The 21,017-nt window shown below is 40.3% G+C and overlaps 1 protein-coding gene across 8 annotated transcripts in view; it reads right to left on the bottom strand.

Annotated features, from left to right (window-relative positions):
• LOC141771212 (chloride channel protein 2-like) overlaps positions 1–21,017 on the bottom strand; it is a 165,680-nt gene that overhangs the window by 40,873 nt on the left and 103,790 nt on the right. For all 8 annotated transcript variants that reach the window (XR_012594694.1, XM_074641231.1, XM_074641232.1 and 5 more), the window contains 5 exons: positions 20,084–20,185; positions 18,966–19,050; positions 15,959–16,114; positions 4,557–4,626; positions 3,967–4,077 (listed from right to left, as the gene is read on the bottom strand). Coding sequence is in view for 7 of the 8 variants with exons in the window: in XM_074641231.1 (XP_074497332.1) it covers positions 3,967–4,077; positions 4,557–4,626; positions 15,959–16,114; positions 18,966–19,050; positions 20,084–20,185 (524 nt within the window). In the remaining variant the exon portion in view is untranslated. The remainder of the gene's footprint in view (positions 1–3,966; positions 4,078–4,556; positions 4,627–15,958; positions 16,115–18,965; positions 19,051–20,083; positions 20,186–21,017) is intronic.

Raw genomic sequence — 21,017 nt, 5'->3', positions numbered from 1 at the left:
CATCATCCATCAAAATGAAAAAACAGTTTAATATTACCATAATTTCAAATAGTTTTACTATCTCATATATAATAGAGAGGATGTTGGACAATACCAATGACTCAAGATCTTAGTTGCTGATATTTCTCACTTTGAAACCTCCCTTCTGACCAGACCTGCTACTGCCTGAAAACAGAAAGGGTCTCAATGGAGGATAGTACCAAGAGTAGAGCTGCAACTGTTATTGTTGTTTGGTCTAAAAAAATGGTGAAAAATATCTCAGGAACACCTGGAGGGAATTTCTGCAAATTTGGCACAAACGCAGGGCCAGCCATATTCGGTGCCTTGCTCAAGGCCACCTCGACAGTGCCCCGGAGGCGAACTGGCACCTCTCCAGTGTGCTGGAAAAATACAAACATGTTGCACATTCCTAAGGACATGACAGGTGACATTCAATGCCCTTAAAGCCTATTTCTGTTTCGGTGTTGCATACGTAGTCAACAAACTTGTAGCGCCTATTTGAGGACAAGTAACCCTAAAAAGGACAGAAGTGTCAGTCAGACAGACAATGTGAGATATACGACTGTGAGCATGCACGCAAGGGTATAAATGTCACGAAACGGAGAGACTCAGGGCTCTCAGCCCTGAACATTTATGTTGATGGTTGTTTGCCCACTTGCAAGTGTTTATTAAACCTTTAAAAGACTCTCTCTTGATTTTTCGAGTCCTTCTTTACAGAAATTGCCTCCACATCCAGCTACCAGTCCGCACTCCATACTTGGTCCGTACGGGGACTTTAAACGGCGACCCTCCGGTTCCCAAGTCCCCGCAGACTGAGCTACTGCCGCCCCCTCAAGTGCTGTACTAAAGTAGATTTAAGTCTTTTCCTTGAATGTTTCTATTTTATGCTACTTACTGTAACACTCCACTCCATTTATTTCAGTCCAGTTATACTGCTACCAACATAAAAGAGCAAAACTCATATCATCCATACATACATCATCCGTACAAATCATACACACAATATACAATATATACAGCATCATAGATCCTATCCACTAAACCCCACTTCAACTGTGGAAATCGATTTACTCAAAGATTCATCATCCTGGTATCTGTTTCCTGTTATCAGAGCCAGCACTCTCTCCTGTATCTACTCTCAACCCAACTAACCAAATTCACATTCCTCTCCACACCATCTCCTCGTATATATGCCCATAAGGAAAGATTATTCAAGTAATTCAATACGAAAGTGCTCCTCAATATTTCCAGTTTCCCCCCCAATAAAGTGAGCAATATAAAAGCTGCATCACAGCAGACAGAGCAGCGTGAGGCGAAGTGAGCCTCCGCTGCTCAACAGAGAAAACGGATGAGTCCAATCCAATAAATGAGATGAAGAAAAAAAAAACAATAGAGAATGAAAGCATTAAAATAAAGAGAAACAGATGGTGGGTGAGAGAGTCTACAAAGGCAGGTTTCATTGTTCTTTCTTGTAACTTAATTAAGCCTGTGTATATATTCCCTCCTCACATAAATGCTACTGCTTCCTCTCGCCCATCCTAACATTTAATCCTTAAAGCGAGCTCCGCTGTGAGATGAAAGAAGCTCATCAGAGCGTCAGGCCTGTAAAGGGCTGAGTCATCAGCAACAGTGCACCACCACCACCACCACCACCACCACCACCACCACCACCACAACAACAACAACAACAACATCAGCAGCACAGAAAAACAGCCGCCGCAAACCTTGAAACGGTGGCGTAATCAGCCCGGCTGTCAACAAGTGGAGGGACTCACAACGCCGCATCTCATTAGACACGCAGCTTCATTAGGAAGTGACGCGGTTATGAAAGCACAGCTGCTGTTTGTAAAGCATTTTTTTTATTCTGTTATAAAACATAGTCTTTTTTGTTTTGTTCAGCAGTCACTCCTGATTGTTTACATGTTCCACCTGTTACATAGAACCACAATCTTGCTGCTTGATTGTACAACTTACTTCACCATCAATGCATCTCCGTCTGTAGAGTTACACCGACTTATACTCTGATAGATCAGCCAATATCAGCTTATTGCAGAGATATTGGTGTCAGCATTTATGTTGCCCATAAGTAAGAAGAAGTGTTAGTATGTAAATGCCAAAGATATAGAAACACTGTCTCCATCACATAGTTCGTGCACCAGAACCAGCAAGTTTATTTTCAACTGTATCCTCAATAATGTTTGTTTATTATCATTTTCTATCATTGAGTAAACTGACGACCCCTGACTAAGTGACATTATTTATGGATATTTTATATGCATAACAATAACAGAGCAGAACAACTGATAAACTGCACAATAAACCCAAATTGTGAACGCAATAACTGCAGGAATTCTGTGTAAAACAAGTGATTTGAATGAATTTTGAGCAGATTCCTGTGAATATGTCATCAGAGATGAGTTTTCCTGTTATTTTTAGGAACTTTTAATACAATTCTACTTAATAGGCTTCTTTTTGTTTGACAAATTCAGTGTTTTCATCTCCCTCACTACTCCATCATTCACTTTTGCACCTTTGTTAATGTTTGCACTGTTAGCACTTTTGTTATTATGGTTTATTTATATAATGTTATGTTGGTTGGTTTATGTTTGTTGCACTGTCTTCCTTTAACTCGTGTACAACCGGAAAGGTACATAAGCATTTAACTGCGCATTATACTTGTATAATTGTGTATGTGATGAATAAACTTGAAACTTGATGCTCTTTGGTTGTTTTAACTGTGTTCTTTTCTAATGCAGGACGAGGCTGTTTAACAGAAATGGAAGTTCTCTGTGAATAAAACTTCATCATGCCCTCATCCTGTGATACATGTTTTTTAAGTTTAAGAGTAAATCTGAAATAATAATCCATCATTAAAAAGAACAATTTCATTTAGTTTTCTTCACAGAAATGAATTAAATGCGGAGATATAGGCCAACTGTATGACAACCCCCCGTTAAGCTTTGGCGACCCCTAGTCGGGGATGGGACCCCCGGGTTGGGAACCGCTGTGCTAGAATAGCTGACTTGACTAACAAGCTTAACAATGTGTAATAAATTTGTCTAGATTTGGATATTTTTATGATCCGTCAGACGAACTAAAGAACAAAATCATAAGAGGGGCCCTCATTCATTTATTAGAGACTAAGAAAAGCAAATGTTGAGTGCAGGAATGGGAAATTCATCAACGATTAAAACAACAAGTCAGTCACTAAAAAAAGGATAAAAGGAAGAACATAATACGTTACTATGGTATTTCATATTATTGACTGTTTGGCGGTAAAATAAATAATGCATACTTTTATATATCTCTGTGCCACTTGATTGTATTTCATGAAGCAACAACCAACAACAACTGCTATTGTACAATTTCTATTTCTTAGCAGACGTTTTGAATTCACAAGTTGCTTTTTCAATTTCCAAGTTTTAAGCAGGATATGAGCACTTGACAGAAGCACTATGGGCTATTTTTTCGGTGTCAAGTCTCGTCCGGTGATCTTGTAAAAGTAATTTGATTCTGTCTCCAGTTTTTTGACTCTGATCGTATCCCATGTCTCCTTTAATCAGGATTCGTTTAGAGTCTTAACTCGGAGCTCTAAAGTGAGGCATTAGGCAGAAATATGAATCTTGATTTATTTTCTATGAGCGGTTGGAAGAGAAGTAAAATATTTGACTCGACTGGAAGCACTGATGCCTCACAGAAAGCTAATGAGAAGTAAAAATAAATGTGTTACCATCGTGAAAAGACTGAATCACTTAAAAGCAGCCGACTTGGTTATGAGTGAGAAATATTTTTGTGCCGGTCCCAAAAAATATGAATGTTTTGAATCTGACAAAATGGTTTGTATAAGTGAGAGCAAAAACTAAAAATGGGCTTTTAAGAAAAAAGTAAAAGAAAGTACTTAGAAGAGTATGAGAGAAAGTGAGAAGATAGAGAGCGATAGGTGCCGTGATTGTGTCTTTAACTTACCCACGACAGCGTAGCCTCCTGGCACTATGGGGTAGATGGTGCCATCTGTGTTAATGCCATCTGGGAACCAGGCTGCCATGCTTTCTCCAACCAGACGACCAAATGCTGCCCCTGATATATATATATACACACACACACACACACACACACACACACACACACACGTGCACAAAGAGACTAAAGTTAATACTGGGCTTAATACTGGGAACAATAACTAACAGTATTGTCCTGTATTACTGCTGTAAAGTGGCAGAAAACTCACAAAACAACTCAGTTCCCTTTCTTTTGAACGGCTGCAGAAATGTATTAGTCCAATGTTTTTGCATATATAACATTGGTAAAGTGTAAATTTCCACTCCAGATTAAGTAAAAATGACTTTTTTCTCTGCTATTTCTCACCCCAGCTAGCGAGATGTTTGAAGATAAAAACTATTTACGAGGAACAATACTGCAGAGTAGTAATGTAATAAAGTTTTTTGGCAGTTCAATCGTAGGAAACTGGAGCTGCTGCCTGTAGCTCCAGCTTCAGACATGGCATCAATCTCCTCATGCAACTGTCAGCAAGAACTTCCCTCTCACATTCTTCTTACCGATGACAAATACTGGCATGAAGGCTCCGCAGGGCACTGGGATGGTGGTGGCCAGGGCAGACATCCAGAACTAAGGGAGAAAAACGAAGGAGATGAAGAAAGAGGCGACATAAAAAGAAAGAACAGGGTGGCATTTCAATTAGCTTCAGAGTACCATCCTGTGTGCCCCTAGATGATAGCCAAGTTGAATCCTCCACCAGCAGTGAGGAGGCGGCCATGCACAGCTTATTGCTGAGGTTAGATTGAGCTGTCACTTTCACTCTTCAGTTGACAAAGACCCTGAAATGAACCCTGGGTAATGAGCGGGCTCCGCCGATTGGCCGACACCGTGCCAGGCGAGCGGAAGAGACTGCTAATTAGGAACGACAAACAAAAAGGGAAATGTCACCGCTGACAATGTGTGAGCATTATCCTCCTCAGGTGTGTGTGGGTGTAAGTTTAAGCAGAGATATGAGTCTTTATTTTGGGAAAGAAAAAAGTTGCTCTGATTCATAAGACTGTGTTAAACTTATAATGATCAAAAGTTCACACAGTGTGGACTCGTTAGATGTTAGATTAGATGTCTCATTAAAATTCACCTTAACTCTGCACAGCCAGTGTAGTATTGATCAATACTACAGTAAATATATGACCAATCATTACATCCTTGACATTGAAGCTGGACGACATTGACTGAGACAATTATTTAGTACGTGTTTAATACATCAGGGTCTCATCATTAACTTGAGAGAAAACTTCACACTTATTCCAAAGTTTTATGACTCTAACGGGGTAAATAAACACAAGACTGCAAAAACAATCCAGCGGGTTATGCCGACCTTACACCAAACAACTTTTCAAGCAATTTCACTGTCGCAGACATATTTTCCAAATCACGAGTTTTGCCAGAGATGCGTCGCGCCTCCGTGATCTCGATCGTTTAGTGTAAGGTGGTCATAAAACTCAGTCCAAGCTGTCTTAAGTCAGCCTTTTTCTTGTCTTGATGTTATGATAAAATCAAACAAGTTTAATATTATCGTAAATTCAATGAAGCGAACATTGTCAACAACCAATAGGTGCGCTCTCTCCAGCACCAAACAGGAAGCAGCAAACGGGGTAGGAAGTAAACATGGAGAAACCAAGCCCCCAGGAAGCACGCTGGTCGTTGATGCCAATTTTCGTAGCGGCCAAACGGTGGTACTACAAATTCTGTGTCCGTCACGCGATGCCATTGAGCCCCAAATTTTTTTTTCCCCATAGACTTAAGTTGGGAAAGAGACGTCCGTAACTTAGAGTATAATTTTTCTTGAGGTAAATCAACTTCCCAATACGAACACTCTAATAGCCCTTATTTAAATCATTAGGATCTAAAAGTTTTAAAATGCACTAATAGGTGAATCCAGAGTTATTTCCCTTCCTCCGTTCATGTGAATGAGCCCCAGACCGAGGCTGGAGCGAGGGCTGGGAGGCGGAGTTAAAGGAAACGCTACTACGCATGCTGTATGGACCCAATGGATGCGGAGGATCGCCAGATGATCCCGGTACTTTATCACTCAGCAGTGGAGCCATTTTGTCTTCACGCGCCACTGAGCATCTCTCATAGGAATGAACGGGAGACCGCCTCCAACGCTGTATCCAGTTTTCTTTATACATCCATTGAAGCAACAGCTAGGCTTGCGGATTCCATTTGCTTCCAGTCTTTATGCTAAGCTAAGTTAACCTGCTCCTACTGTAGGTGTAGCTTCATATCTCACATACAAACAACTCTCTGCAAGAAAACAAGCATAACCACACACACTCACACAAACACACACACACTTACATACTTTCACTTGTACCAGGCCTTTCTTTCAGCAGAGGGACACAAAGTTGAGACTTTGTGACATTCAGTGTTTGCATGCATGAAATAACAAGTATAAATTGAGTATCGAACAAGCCATTACACAAACGTCATTGCTGTAATAATCTCATGGTTTCAAATAGACTTTTTAATTACACTCATTGCTCCGTCTCCCTCCATCCTCCCGTTCTGTCCCTCTCTTTTCCGCTCCCTCTGCTCCGTCTATAGTTAGCTGTAATTAAGGCCGGCTGCCATGGTGAAGTAATGGATCTCCTTCTGTAACCCTACACCGCCGCCGTTTTCACACCGCGTACTGCACATACACACACACACATACGGGCGTAGGTGTTCACACACGCCCACGCTCACATCATGTCACACTGACTCAGTGACGAGAATCAGAGCTGAACGCGGCCAGACGCCAGAGAGTAACAGACATACAACCAGTTGAATACACAAAATAGGCCTCACGGGAAAATGGGACTGTCACAGGAATAATTCTTGGATTGTCTTCCTCTTCCGTCTCTTATTCTTCCTCTTCCACTCGGCCAGTAAAACCTTAATAAGAGCTGGAAAGGTTTAAAGGATCTGGGAACTCATAACACGGGTTTAACTTCATCAGCGAGGCCGTGAACTCTGAGGAGGGTGCAGCTGTGGGACACGTCGGCACACAATGCAATTTAATCCAGTTGTAAATTTACAGTTAGCCATGAAACCCACAGTAACTGAAACCAGCTGTCATCTCAAGTGTTCACTGGAGGCTCACAGATCATAACAGTGTGTAATAACGGCCATATCAGGTCATAAAGATGTGTACAAAATAATTTTTATAGGGTTGTTGAAACACTATGTGACAACTGCCAAAGTACAAAATTGCACATAAAAATATAGTACACTTGGTGAAATTGGTTGCTGACAAAAAAAAAATGTCAACATAATAAATTTCTTTAGGGAAGTTGCAACCTAAAACCAAATATTTTCTCATATATTTATAGCAATGAATTCCATTGTAAAAAAAAATAGGGCTGTCAATCGATTAAAATATGTAATCGCGATTAATTGCACATTTTATCTGTTCAAAATGTAACTTTAAAGGGAGATTTGTCAAGTATTTAATATTCTTATCAACATCGGAGTGGACAAATATGCTGCTTTATGCAAATATATGTATATATTTATTATTGGAAATTAATTAACAACACAAAACAATGACAAATATTGTCCAGAAACCCTCACAGGTACTGCATTTAGCATAAAAAATGTGCTCAGATCATAACATGCAGCCCAACAGGCAACAACAGCTGTCAGTGTGTCAGTGTGCTGACTTGACTATGACTTGCCCCAAAACTGCATGTGATTATCATAAAGTGGGCATGTCTGTAGAGGGGAGACTCGTGGGTACCCATAGAACCCATTTGCATTCACATATCTGGAGGTCAGAGATCATGGGACCCCTTTTGAAAATGGCCATGCCAGTTTTTCCTCGCCAAATAAAGCAGCATATTTGCCCACTGCCATGTTGATAAGAGTATTAAATACTTTTAATATCCCTTTAAGGTACATTTTGAACAGATAAAAAAAATCGCGATTAACTATGGACAATCATGTGATTAACCTTCTGTGCCTCATATCATCCCCCTGGGGAGGCTCACCTCACAGTTTTCCGTATTTTATTGTTCAGGCATTTAAGTGTAGATGGTGATCTTTAAAAAAACTACTTGAACACGTTTTTACAATTAAAATGCATTTTTAGATAAAGCTAATTTAGTGGGTATAAACTGAGAACCAGTGTTGTAAACCAACGTAGACTGAAGGAGGGAGAGGATGCTAACCACTGTATGTAGAGGACAGTGTAATCTGAACCAGCTGCTTGTTTACATAATAACACACTTGCACACAGGTGAGTGTGACAGGATGCTGGCTGCAGTCTCTTCTCCGCCCTCATAGGACAGCAGCCGTAACCTTGGCAACCACACTAATATGATCACTGTCTGCAAAGAAACTGTTGCTCATAGGTCTTCCTCCAGGTGGCTCAGGGTTGCATACACTACATATGGAGCCAGCTGCCATGTTTCTACAGTGGCCCAGAACAGACAAACCAAACACTGGCTCTAGATAGGAACATTCACGTTTTCACGTCGGACAACGTAGCTCTCCTACACGCTTGGCACACGGGAGAAGTTTCAGTTTCTTTGCAATCCGCAACCTCACCGCTATAGATGGCACCAAGTCCAACACACTGCACCTTTAAAAAGTTTTTACCATTTGATTATCATAAAGTGGGGGTGTATGTAAAGGGGAGACTCGTGGGTACCCATAGAACCCATTTTCATTCACATATCTGGAGGTCAGAGGTCAAGGGACCCCTTTGAAAATGGCCTTGACAGTTTTTTCTCGCCAAAATGTAATGTAAGTTTGGAGCGTTATTTAGCCTCCTTCACGACAAGCTAGTATGACATGGTGACCAATGGATTCCTTAGGTTTTCTAGTTTCATATGATGCCAGTATCTTCACTCTAGCTTTAAAACTGAGCCCGCTACAACCTAAAAATCGCAGGTTGCATTAAAGAAATTAGTGGCATTAAAACAAATTTGCAATAATGCATTAATATCGTGTTAACTTTGACAGCCCTAATTTATATATACAACTACAGTATGTCTCCATGTGTAAGACTTGAGCCCAGAGAGAAAACTCCCTTCGTCTAAAACACAACTGTCAGGAAGCTGCATCAATCTCTTTAACCATGTCCTGCTGAAACCCTTCCTGGAGTTTACAAGGCCTTACAGTCCGCAACACATTTACTATAAAAGGGATTAAATCAGGTGGACAGCTTTCATGTCTGATTCCTTGAACTCTTTCCACTGACAATCCGACATAGTAGACAGTATAATTGAGCTTTGATCAAACTGATGAGACATTAGCATTGCCGGACATATTTCTATATACCCTTTATTTGCTCTATTACTATTTATGTCCTCCTACAGCAGCTATTGCTACATCCAATTCATCGAAGCACCCATGACTCACTTTCCCCCGGAGGAATCATTAATGTTTCATCTAATCTAATCGAAGGTAATCTAAGTGTACATCTCACTGAGGTAGAGCATGACCATCAAAATTTATGAGGATCCCCGACCTCAAACTGAAGAGGGACTCTGATAAATCGTCAGAGGAAGCAGGAAAAGCAAGCCAGGACTTGATGAGGTTGTTGGTTTAAAACCCTGGAAGTGCTTAAAAATCAAAAAGTGAAAGAAGTGAAAAGCTTCTATATTAAATTCTAATTAAAAATTACTTAATGAACAACGTGAATTTTGACGGTGGATTTAATGAGATTTATAAGTTATAGAGCTGCTTCGGGGCTAAACTATTTTAGAAGAAGAAAATTATTACATTCAGTCAATATATGTGACTCAGATTTCACAAGTAGACATTATTAGTAATGCGTTTGCTTGCCCAAAATCAGCTTCTAATTCTCGTTGGGTATTTGAGTTCTGCTTTGAAACTAGACGAGACAACTTTCTTTGACACCCTGTAAATGTTTAGATATATTTAGTGACTCAGCAATTATTGAAGAGCAACAATAACGTGCTGTTATGATTATAATACGGCTGTAATTTGCTTTATGTGAGACCTAATCAGCAGCGTAATGAGTAGTCAGTAATGAGGAGTCAGAAGCTCACATATAGAGATAATCTATCCATATGTTGCTAATGCTTTAACTGAGCAATTCATTTATTAAAAATGCTGCCCCCATCTTTATAGTAACTGTAGACAGTAACTGTCTTATTAATGGAAATATTGGGCACAAGCTTGTCTTAAATTGCTATTTTCAACTTGATGAAGTCCAACTGTACATGCCCAGATTTGTGAGATTTAGTATTCGTATTAGGAAACCCAAAATGAGTAAATATCACTACAGCTGTCAACTCCATTATGGCAGAACTGCATCGTGACAGAAGCAAAGAAGTGGTTTGACATGAAGTCACAGCATGCAAAGCGTCTTGATAAAACAAAGCAATCCATGGCTTACATGGGAGCTGGTCAAGTCAAGGTGAAAATCCCAAAGAATACATGCCATTGCAGGTGATGTTACACTGTCAGGTGTTATAACAGAGAGTGTTCACCTGGACGCCAACTTACGTAAAGACTGCCAGGTAACTGTTTGAGTGAGAGAATCTTCTGTACAACTACTGAACTGTATAATTGTCACGCCAAACTACTCATGCCAATGAAATCACAATAATCATCGTTGTTCCAAGATGCACATCACACTGATTCGATGAACATAATATTAATTGTTTTAATTTTATTCTGATGTCAGTAGGTTTTGCTAAGTTTGAACTCAAACTTCCCTCAGATTAAGACATTACAATTCTTGAATTAAACAAGTGTTTTTCACAATCTGTTTTGGAGTCAAGTAAATTTCAAGGTAATTTTATTCATATAGTCCAACATCACAAATCACAAACCTTACCAGACCTTAACCATAGAGGTGAGTTGTCTGTTTTTGGACCAGACATTGTGGTCATTTAGATCTATTTTGTTGTTTAGAGAACTTATTGAATGGTACATATGGCATACAGGTCACATGGTGTGTTGCCTGAATATCTAATCAGCATGTTGTGCTGACTACTATTAGACAGGAAAGACTTTTATACCATTCATTCATTAAACATAACAACATAAACCCATTAGGAATGTACAAGACAAATACAAGCTTTCTTCTGCTACTTCTTGAGTAGAGTATTTGAAACACGCCTCAGTTAAACACCAAAGGGAACTATACAACGTAACCTTGGCTTTATGATATTTCTGTATAATTTGTTCAGGTGAATAAATTTATCTTTCATCACAATTTCTGCTGAGCTGTACACTTGAGGTCATAATTTCAATATGTAAGGACATGAGCTGCTGTAACACTTGAGGAGGAAACATGGTGGCAGACCCAGAGCTGCAGGTCTCATTCAGGTGAGTATCGGCCTTTCATTAAAGCAAACAGATAACCAATAGATATCGTGCAGTTAGATTAATTGCAGTTTTATCATATAATTGATCAATATTACACTGATTACCTATGGGAACTTGAATTTCATCAGATTTTACTGAAGGACGTGTGTTTTATCATCCGTTTAATTCACATTTTTCTCATCATGACTCTCAGTGGAGAATATTAGGCCAGAGGCTGGAAGACTAAGAATAACACCTTGAATAATAATCATATGTTTTGTGTTTTTTTTATTTTGGGAACAAGGAATCGCAAAAAGTGCTGCAAACAGAGATGTAACTTCCACGGCAAAGTGGTGTTAAGGGTACGGTGTTATCAGAGGTAAATGCTGTACGAGCGCTATGGGAATAGCGAGCCAGTGGGACACACAGCTTCCATTCACATGATGGGTATCGACTGACGTACTCTGTTGGTTCATCTTGATTTATTGCTGTTCATCTTATTTTAACGCAACATATCCTCGTACAACGGTTCGTATGATATCTTAGGAAAAACGATTCCTCATTTTTTGTGCGTTTTTCTTCGTATGTCCAACAACATGTGTCAGTTTCCTCTTCAAAATAAACTTCCAAATCTACCCAGTTCAGAAAAAGAGCAACCTGGTTAGGTTTAGGCAACAAAACTACTTAGTTAGGTTTCGGAAAAGATCGTAGTTCGGGTTAAAATAACAACGGAAGTGGCGTAACTTAAATATGGAAGTTACGTGACAAATAAATCAACGTTGACTTCTGGTTTCACATGGGGTACAAACGGCGGTCTCCTGGGCAAAAGCCTGGTGTTTTTGGACCCACCCATCCACCCCGACCTCCTCCCTACATGACGTTTGTCGCTCTTTATACTCGCCTGTTATACTCGCCTGTTTTAACATTTTAGTGCTAAATTCTGGTGACTGAGGTGAACTAGAGGCTAAAAAGAAGTTCCAGAGTGCAAACAAGGTAGAGGAGAGAAGTGAAGGAGACTCAGGTCAACGGTACGGTATCGGTTATGACGCAGTATCCAGGACATTTATACTCTATTTAATTTGTCAGTCATCTGGGAGCCCTCTAGGCTTCTGTGTGTGTCACATTCAGAGGACAGTCTATCACCTGGGGGCCTCAGGGGACCCTCAGGGGCCCTTCTCCTATTCCCACTCCAATTACAGTCCCGCCAGCTCTCCGTCACTCTGATGCACACACACACACACACACACACACTGACAGAGAACAGAGGTCTCACTCAGGTTGTAGGACGCACCCAGAAACACACCTGTATTAATATACTCAGAGCTGTTGATGTGCATAATTGCACACCGCTAAAAATAGCATTTAACTACACGGCATGCCAAATTAGTTTGCAGGTGTGTGTGTGTGTGTGTGTGTGTGTGTGTGTGTGTGAGTGTGTTTTCAGGTGTGCTAAAAAGCTACAAATACACAAAAACTTTCTCAACAGCACCTCAACTACTCGCAGTGAACTTTACCAAGAAAAACATTTCAGCACACAGATTTCTGTTCCCTGTTTAATTTGAAACATATAATTAAGGTATTTATAGCAGCTTCATTTGCTGACCTGCCAACATGGACTTCCTGACGCTAGACACTTTCCGCGCACCTTTACTTTCAAAAGTTTAGCAGCTGGAACGAGAGATCCTCCCCGAAGTTTCGGCATGAAAAGGAGCAACAAGACAAGATGGCTGCAATGTGGAATAAAAGAACCATTCATTACCAAGAAGGAGAGGGAGAGAGCAATCTCCCCTTTGAAAATCACCAGGCTGAATTCAGGAAAACCAAAGGCTGTAATTAGACAGAGCCATTACAGCCTCACTTTGAATACTGTGTGTGTGTGTGTGAGCGAGGAGAGAGGATGTGAGTCAGTGCGTGCCTACAGAGAGATGCTGAGAGCAGCTCGATGACATTTGTGCAGATGGGTGATAAAAGTTAGAAACCTCTGGTGACACGTAAGGTGCACACACACGCAGAGTTTAGACGTCACACTGAGAAATGACGTTGAAAGCCGTCAGACCAGTTTGCTAAAGGTCAGAAGGAGGATGGGACACACAGAGGAATGAGAGAACGGGTCAGGTAGCTAGGATTCAACAAAACAAGTGGATTCAGTGAAAGTGGCTCCATATTGTTGAGATAGGTGACAGACAAAAGGCTGAGACAGACGTTCTCTACTGTACTGTTCAGAAACAATGACAAAGAGTCAGTGAGTCAGTTTCTGCCATTACTGCAGTACACAGACTGTCGCACCATCAGATCTGTGCTTATATAACTTTGACACCGGAGCTTCTGGACAGTACTGGATACTCTTTCACTGTTTCACCTGTGTGCAGGTCAGCTCAACTTATCTGTGGATACAGTTTTTTTTTTCAAAGGTTATTTGTTGTTACATGAAGTGTATCTAGCTAAACTAAACTCGCCTCTCTATTTGTCAACACTAGTCAGTGCCCGTCCGGGGCGGGCCGATTTCTTGGCCCCCCAGAAGTTCTGTATGGCTGCTTGTATCCGCCAAGTGTGAAGTTGATTGGATGAACGGTTCTTGAGATATGCGAAGGACAGTCATACACACCAGCCCCTAACCAGACGTTGAATATTGAACCCAACTTGCACGTACACCAGACATAAAAAAAGTGGGTCTGGACTGACGGACGTTATACAGACATGATCTGAACGTCTTGCTAACGTCACGTTTGCTGGGCACTTTGAGGGCCTATAGCAAAACTCTGCGGAACATCAACAAGCCAAAACAGTAGCAGCTATTGTTTAGAAAACCAGGTTTCAACATGTTTTCTCTAACCCTGCCTGCAGCCGACTGCCCGTGTGCTCACCTACTGTACACCGACACACACACACAAGCACAAGCGAAAGCAGAAGCACAGCTCTTGATGCAGTGAGGGGAAATTTACGACCTCTGCTTTTTGTATTCGGAAAGGACATTTCATTTCAGCTGAACAGAGCAGAACAAATAAATAACGGTTACATAAAAACCCCAATCTAATCACAACACGAGCAGCAACACTCTCCTCCAGCAGCAACCGTAACAGTAGCGGACTGTATAGAGTTCATCTGAGCTCCCAAACTTCTGTTTGGCTTCTTCTTGTTATTGAGACCGAGAGAGAAACAGCAGGATGGGTGGCGAGAATTTAAATATATATAAGAGAAAAAAATATAGTAAATGTTCAGCTTGTTTTTTCTACTGAGGACAAAAGTGCAGTGGTTCCAATATTTTTTTTCCCCCCCTAACTGAAACCCGGGGAAGTTAAGCAAGATATTACTGCATATCCACCTTCCCCTCATTCCTTTTACCTCAACAACAATGAAATCAGCTGAGGTCAAAACATTTTATATGGATTTATTCTGCTGCCCAATTTACTGACATTCCCAACATTTGGTTCCCAACTTTTTTTTGGTTATTAAAATAACAGTTTTGTATACTCTAGGACAGTTATCTTGCTAAATTGAGACCATAGAAAGTGGCTGCTCTACTAGCCTGTTCTCACTCCCAAGTTGTCCAATACAGTAGCCTGGTCAGTGGCCCTACGAGTCAAACTATGACGCTCAATGTAGCTGTAGTTATGGCGGGAGTAAAGGCCTTCACACACCGGGGGCGTGACGAATAAACCATACGAAAATTTCAATGCGAATATTATGGGTTTAGGGATTTTATTGTGAAAAGGTAAGAACGGAAGGAGTGGATCTGGTCTGCGCTGCCTTTGTCAAGGTTGAAAAGACTTGGTTTGGACCTATTGTTGTTCTCTAAATATAGGCACAACTCAACCCGCTCAGCACAGCGTGATTGGTTGATGCCTTTACTTGCGGTGCGAAAACTCAGAAAAAAATCAACCTTGTTCCGAAAACACACCACGTAATATTTGTGTGTGAAAGTATTCATGACAAAAACAACAGTTTGAAAAAATATATTGATGTGCAAATCAATCGCACGTAGGAAGGTCGTTGGGGTGGAAGGTTGGGTAGAAAGAAACACGGGACTTGCACCCTGGAGATCGATGTTTGTGTATCTAGTGCACCCCCTGCTTTTACTGCCGCAACATCACTCTGGTATCGCTGCGGCAATCCCGTCAAATGAAACCAGCGACATCTGTATATCATAAAGTGTAACACTGAGGTTTGAAGATATGCTCTGTTCCTATATATATTTTACAAGGATCCCATCAGCTCCGTCTCTCAGCGATATATCATCAAAGTGGACCGAAACTTGAAATGGCCTCCTGGGAACATAACTTTGTAACACAGTGATGGGGAGATAGGCCATGTTCCAACTCCTTTTATAACATGGTCTGCCTTTGTTCTTTACCAGTGACAAAAGGAGATGGGCTCTGTTCCAACACTTTCCCATTACCTCAGGTCCGGTTTTGAATAAAAAGGACAAAACCCTCCCATTTATAATGTTCAACTCACACTCTCCTCATGACCTTGCTTTATCTTTAACACCACTATAGCCACCAGCAGCGTAATGTACAGAGGAGAAAATACAGATGATGGAAGATGAAGATTAAAAGTGACTGTAGGGAGATGCATTGATTTTCACAATAATCATCTATTAAAATCCAAACATCTGTTCGTAGGGTTTCTCTCCTACCTTCATGACGATGAAGAGGACAAGGGTGACGAAGACGTTGACCTGCGGGTGTTTCCAGGCTTGTGCGTGTCCGATGTAGTCAAACTCCTCAGCGATGCCCTGTTTGGCCCACGTCTGGTTGTCCAGTAACGTCACCAGAGTCTCCTTCTGGGTCAGCTGAAGGCCACAGGAAGTGACATCATCAATATATGCAAACATGGGTGGGCTGTTCTATAGCATTTCTTTTTCTAATTTTATTTAAAGGTGAACACCACCTAAATTAAATAATCAAATATGTTATTTCAATGGTCAAAACATTTAAAATCATATCATACTAACAAAGATTGAGATATTACTCACTCGCAGATGAACTTACATAATTAATTTGATTAATATCTTAGCAAAATATTATATCCATAAAATGATATGGCTTTAAAGATACAGATTTTAAAACATATTTGACTATGATTGAAAACTTAAAAATCAAAAAGTCTAAATTGGCAAAAACTATTAGATTATTTAGACATTTCAAATTTATTCCAATTGTTTAACAGACCCAGATTGTTTTTTCTTTTTATTCATCTTTTCCTTGCATTTTATTTGTTGCAAAATTATTTTTATTTTGACATAATTTTTATACTGTGAAATATATTATAATTATAATATTAATATATAATTAATTAATATTTTTTTGTAATGAAAAATCTGAACATGTTTATGTAAGTACTGTACTGAAATTTCCAAATAAATAATAGAAAAAACAAAAGTTTTGGACTCAAGGACGGTGTGTCAGTTTCCGCTCATTACATGCATACTTACAAAAAAATTTAAACTTTTTTAGATTCATTGTATACATACAAGTACAAGCATGAAATTTGACCTCTGTATTTAACCCATCCTAAGCATTTAAGGAGGTTTTAACGTAGGTTTATTTAGTTTTTAGGTTTACTTACGCAACAAAAAACTTGGTTATGTTTAGGAAAATATGGTTTGGGTTAAAATAAGTATACGAAATACGTACGCTTGTTATATAGCTGGCGTTAAGTAGGCTACACAAGTTATGTAACAAAACTACACGGCTGTCTCCCGGGTGAAAGTCCTGTGTTTGATTTCTCTGAATCATCTTTTGAGAAGACTCTTAAATGTGCCTTGATGTAGGATGTTCACCAGCTTAAATCACATCAAACACTTCTGTGCATCCGACTTGAGATGTAAACGTAAATATCTCTACTTCAAACACAAAGTGTACAGCTTGACAGCAGCGGGTAGAAGATGTGCTGAAAGTGTCTTAAAAGACGCCAGTGAAGATTTAAGATAACAGGCAGGCAAGCGTAAGATGATAAATTCATCTGTCGCCGTTTCAAAGCCGGGACAGCCGGAGACGCTGGTGGTGATAATGTCGCCCGCTGCCAGAGAAATGATGACTGAGGAGAATGAGACAAGACTAGAGGGATTTAAGATACAGAGTGTTTTAGGAGGAGGTCAGTGTCGGCAGATTTAGAGCCTCAGAAGCCTGACTCACCCTCTCATTAGGACACTGACAAATGGGGTGTGTGTGTGTTTTTGTGTGTGTGTTTTTGTGTGTGTGTTTTTGTGTGTGTGTGTGTGTGTGTGTGTGTGTGTGTGTGTGTGTGTGTGTGTGTGTGTGCGCCTGAGGATGCACAGATTTTTCCTTTTCTAATTCTGATAATTAGACAGATGAAGGGGGTGAAATTGGAGAGAATACACACACACACACACACTTATGAGTCATACCCAGGAGCAAAAGGATTCGCTCATCCAAGTCTCCCGTGTACTCAAATAACACACACATACACACATTTGAACCTGTGTTGTGAGTATTAAAAAACAATCACACACAGACATGAATGTTAATCAGGCTGTTATGAAACAATATAATGATCTAAAATGCTTCAATTACACAGCTGCTCTGTAAAGCTGCATAGAGACCAAAACCAAAACAGTATATCATGTAGGAAATCTAAATAAGGCTTAGAGGTGCTCAGATTAAACATACTAAATCAAGACATTAAAGGTTAGATGAGTTCATTCGTAAGTGTTAAAGGGAGACACCCGAACAAAAACATGTTTTTCATACACTCGTCAATTGTGAGATGTTGGGCTTTAAGTGTTTATTTTATTGTCTATTTATGTGTGTAGATTTGTCATAATTTCACCCAAAGGTTATCATCACATAATGCCTCATTTGCATATTTAAACATTAAACACATTTCAGAAATATGATTGAATATGAATATGACAAAAAAATGATTATCTTAATGTCTGTTTCATGATGATATCTCATATTAATCACACATTTTTTATCTGTTCAAAATGTACCTTAAAGGGAGATTTGTCAAGTATTTAATATTCTTATCAACATGGGAGTGGACAAATATGCTGCTTTATGCAAATATATGTATATATTTATTGTTGGAAAGCAATACGACAACACAAAACAATGACAGATATTGTCCAGAAACCCTCACAGGTACTGCATTTAGCATAAAAAAATATGCTCAAATCATAACATGGCAAACTGCAGCCCAACAGGCAACAACAGCTGTCAGTGTGTCAGTGTGCTGACTTGACTATGACTTGCCCCAAACTGCATGTGATTATCATAAAGTCTGTAAAGGGGAGACTCGTGGGTCCCATAGAACCCTTTTTAATTCACATATCTGGAGGTCAGAGGTCAAGGGACCCCTTTGAAAATGGCCATGCCAATTTTTCCTCGCCAAAATTTAGCGTGAGTTCGGAGCGTAATTTAGCCTCCTTCACGACAAGCTAGTATGACATGAGTTAACGCGTTATTATCCCGTTAACAGCCCTAGAGAAAATATAAGAGAAATTCAAGAGAATGTTGCTGCATGAGGCCCGTTGTGTTTCAATACAGATTGAATTTGTGACAGATATATTAGGTGTACAGGCCTATAATGCCACAGGCTTCCTTTGAATTACAGTTATGGCTGCAGTGCAGCGTGTATAAAACATAATAGCATGTGCTGAGTGGGTGTGCAGAACCTACCTTTCCAGCCATAAACTGTCCAAAGCCAGGGGGAAATGTTAGTGTGGAAACAAGTAAAGTGACCAGCGCTGGGTACAGCAGACGTCTGAGAGAGAGAAAGAAAAGAAAGAAAAAGAAAAGGGAGAGGGCAGACGGAGAGCGTATCAACAAAAAACAATCAATATCTTAGCTTATGGTTTTGTATGAAAAATCTTAACCTGAAAACTAACTATAGCACACAAGTAAATGTAGTGTTGTAAAAAGTACCTCAAAATTGTACTTAAGTATAGAGCTGCAACGATTAATCGATTAGTAGCCAACTATTAAATTAATCACCAACTATTTTGATAATCAAATTAATCGATTTGAGTCATTTTTTAAAGGTACAGTGTGTAAGATTTGGTTTCATCTAGTGGTGTGGTTGCAGATTGCAACCAACTGAGTACCCCTCCGCTCACTCCTCCCTTTCCAAGACTGCGGTAACGTGAGCCGCCGAGTGTGAAACCATGGTAACGCTATAGCCTTGCTCAGAGGTCATCCTTACCATAATAACACTAGTTTAGGAGCAACGGAAGTCAGACGGCAGCGGTACCACGGTTTTGCACTCTGCGGCTCACGTTATCGCAGTTTCACAAGCGTGTCGGAGAACTACGTTGTGGCCTTCAGGTAACGTAAAAACGTGAAAGGTTCTCTCTAGAGTCAATGTTTGGTTTGTCCGTTCTGGTCTACTGTAGAAACATGGCGGAGCAACATGGCGGACCACGTGAAGAGGAGCCGCTCCCTATATAGATATGAACATAATATTTGATTTCTGCTAATAGATTCCCTTAAATGTTACACACTGTTCCTTTAAGAAAAAAAAGTCAAAATTCTCTGATTCCAGCTTCTTAAATGTGAATATTTTCTGGTTTCTTTACTCCTCTATGACAGTAAACTGAATATCTTTGAGTTGTGGACAAAACAAGACATTTGAGGACGTCATCTTGGGCTTTGGGAAACACTGATCAACATTTTTCACCATTTTCTAGACCAAACAACTAATCGATTAATCAAGAAATAATTGTTAGCTGCAGCCCTAACTTAGTACAGTAGTTGAGTAAATGTACTTAGTTACTTTCCACAACTGGTGTCAGACTTACTTTTTCATGAGGAATCTGTTGATGGCCTTCTGTTTCCTGATGAACTGGACAATCAGTCGGTTCAAGTAGACAAACAACGCTCCACCAAAACCACTGGCAATACTGCAGAGAGAGAAAACACACATACGTCAGGAAGAGCAGAGTCCATTCTGATCAAATTGAAACTGGATGTAATAAATGAGCCCAAGCTTAAACAAATACATGTTTCTCTCTCAAACCACCTCCATACTGTAGCTTGTCCCCAGTGCATTTGGCCACGATAAATACTATGTAAACATAATGAGTGGAGCCGGACGCCAGTGATACAGTAGGTGCAAATGTAATACAGTTGAATTGTATTTACACGAGATACAATCCTCAGAGTTTGCATGTTCTCCCCGTGTTAGCGTGGGTTTTCTCCGGGTACTCCGGTTTCCTCCCACAGTCCAAAGACATGCAGGTTAGGTTAATTGTGGACTCTAAATTGCCCGTAGGTGTGAATGTGAGTGTGAATGGTTGTCTGTCTCTATGTGTCAGCCCTGTGATGGACTGGCGACCTGTCCAGGGTGTACCCCGCCTTCGCCCAATGTCGGCTGGGATCGGCTCCAGCCCCCCCGCGACCCCTAACGGGATAAGCGGTTGCAGATGAGGATGAGGGACAATCCTCATATTCTTTGAGAGATTTGTCAAAATCTGAAGGGAATTGAGGGAAGTGAGAGTCTACAAAACATGTAGGAGGGAGACGCTGCAGATACAGAAGAGGGAAACAACAGAGAAAAACAAAGATATGCATTAAACTGGAGATGAAACATGAACAGGGGATTACAACTGAGGGAGAGTAGGAGTGAGAGAGAGCATACAGTGAAATGGGGATGTGTGGGGGAGTCAAAGCAGAAAAAGAGGTTTACATAAGCATGCATTTAAAAGCTCAGTGGGAGCCCTCTTTATGACAGTA

This window comes from Sebastes fasciatus, chromosome 7 (assembly GCF_043250625.1).
Source record: "Sebastes fasciatus isolate fSebFas1 chromosome 7, fSebFas1.pri, whole genome shotgun sequence".
Taxonomy (NCBI): Eukaryota; Metazoa; Chordata; class Actinopteri; order Perciformes; family Sebastidae; genus Sebastes; species Sebastes fasciatus.
This window is presented reverse-complemented; position numbering and strand designations above follow the sequence as displayed.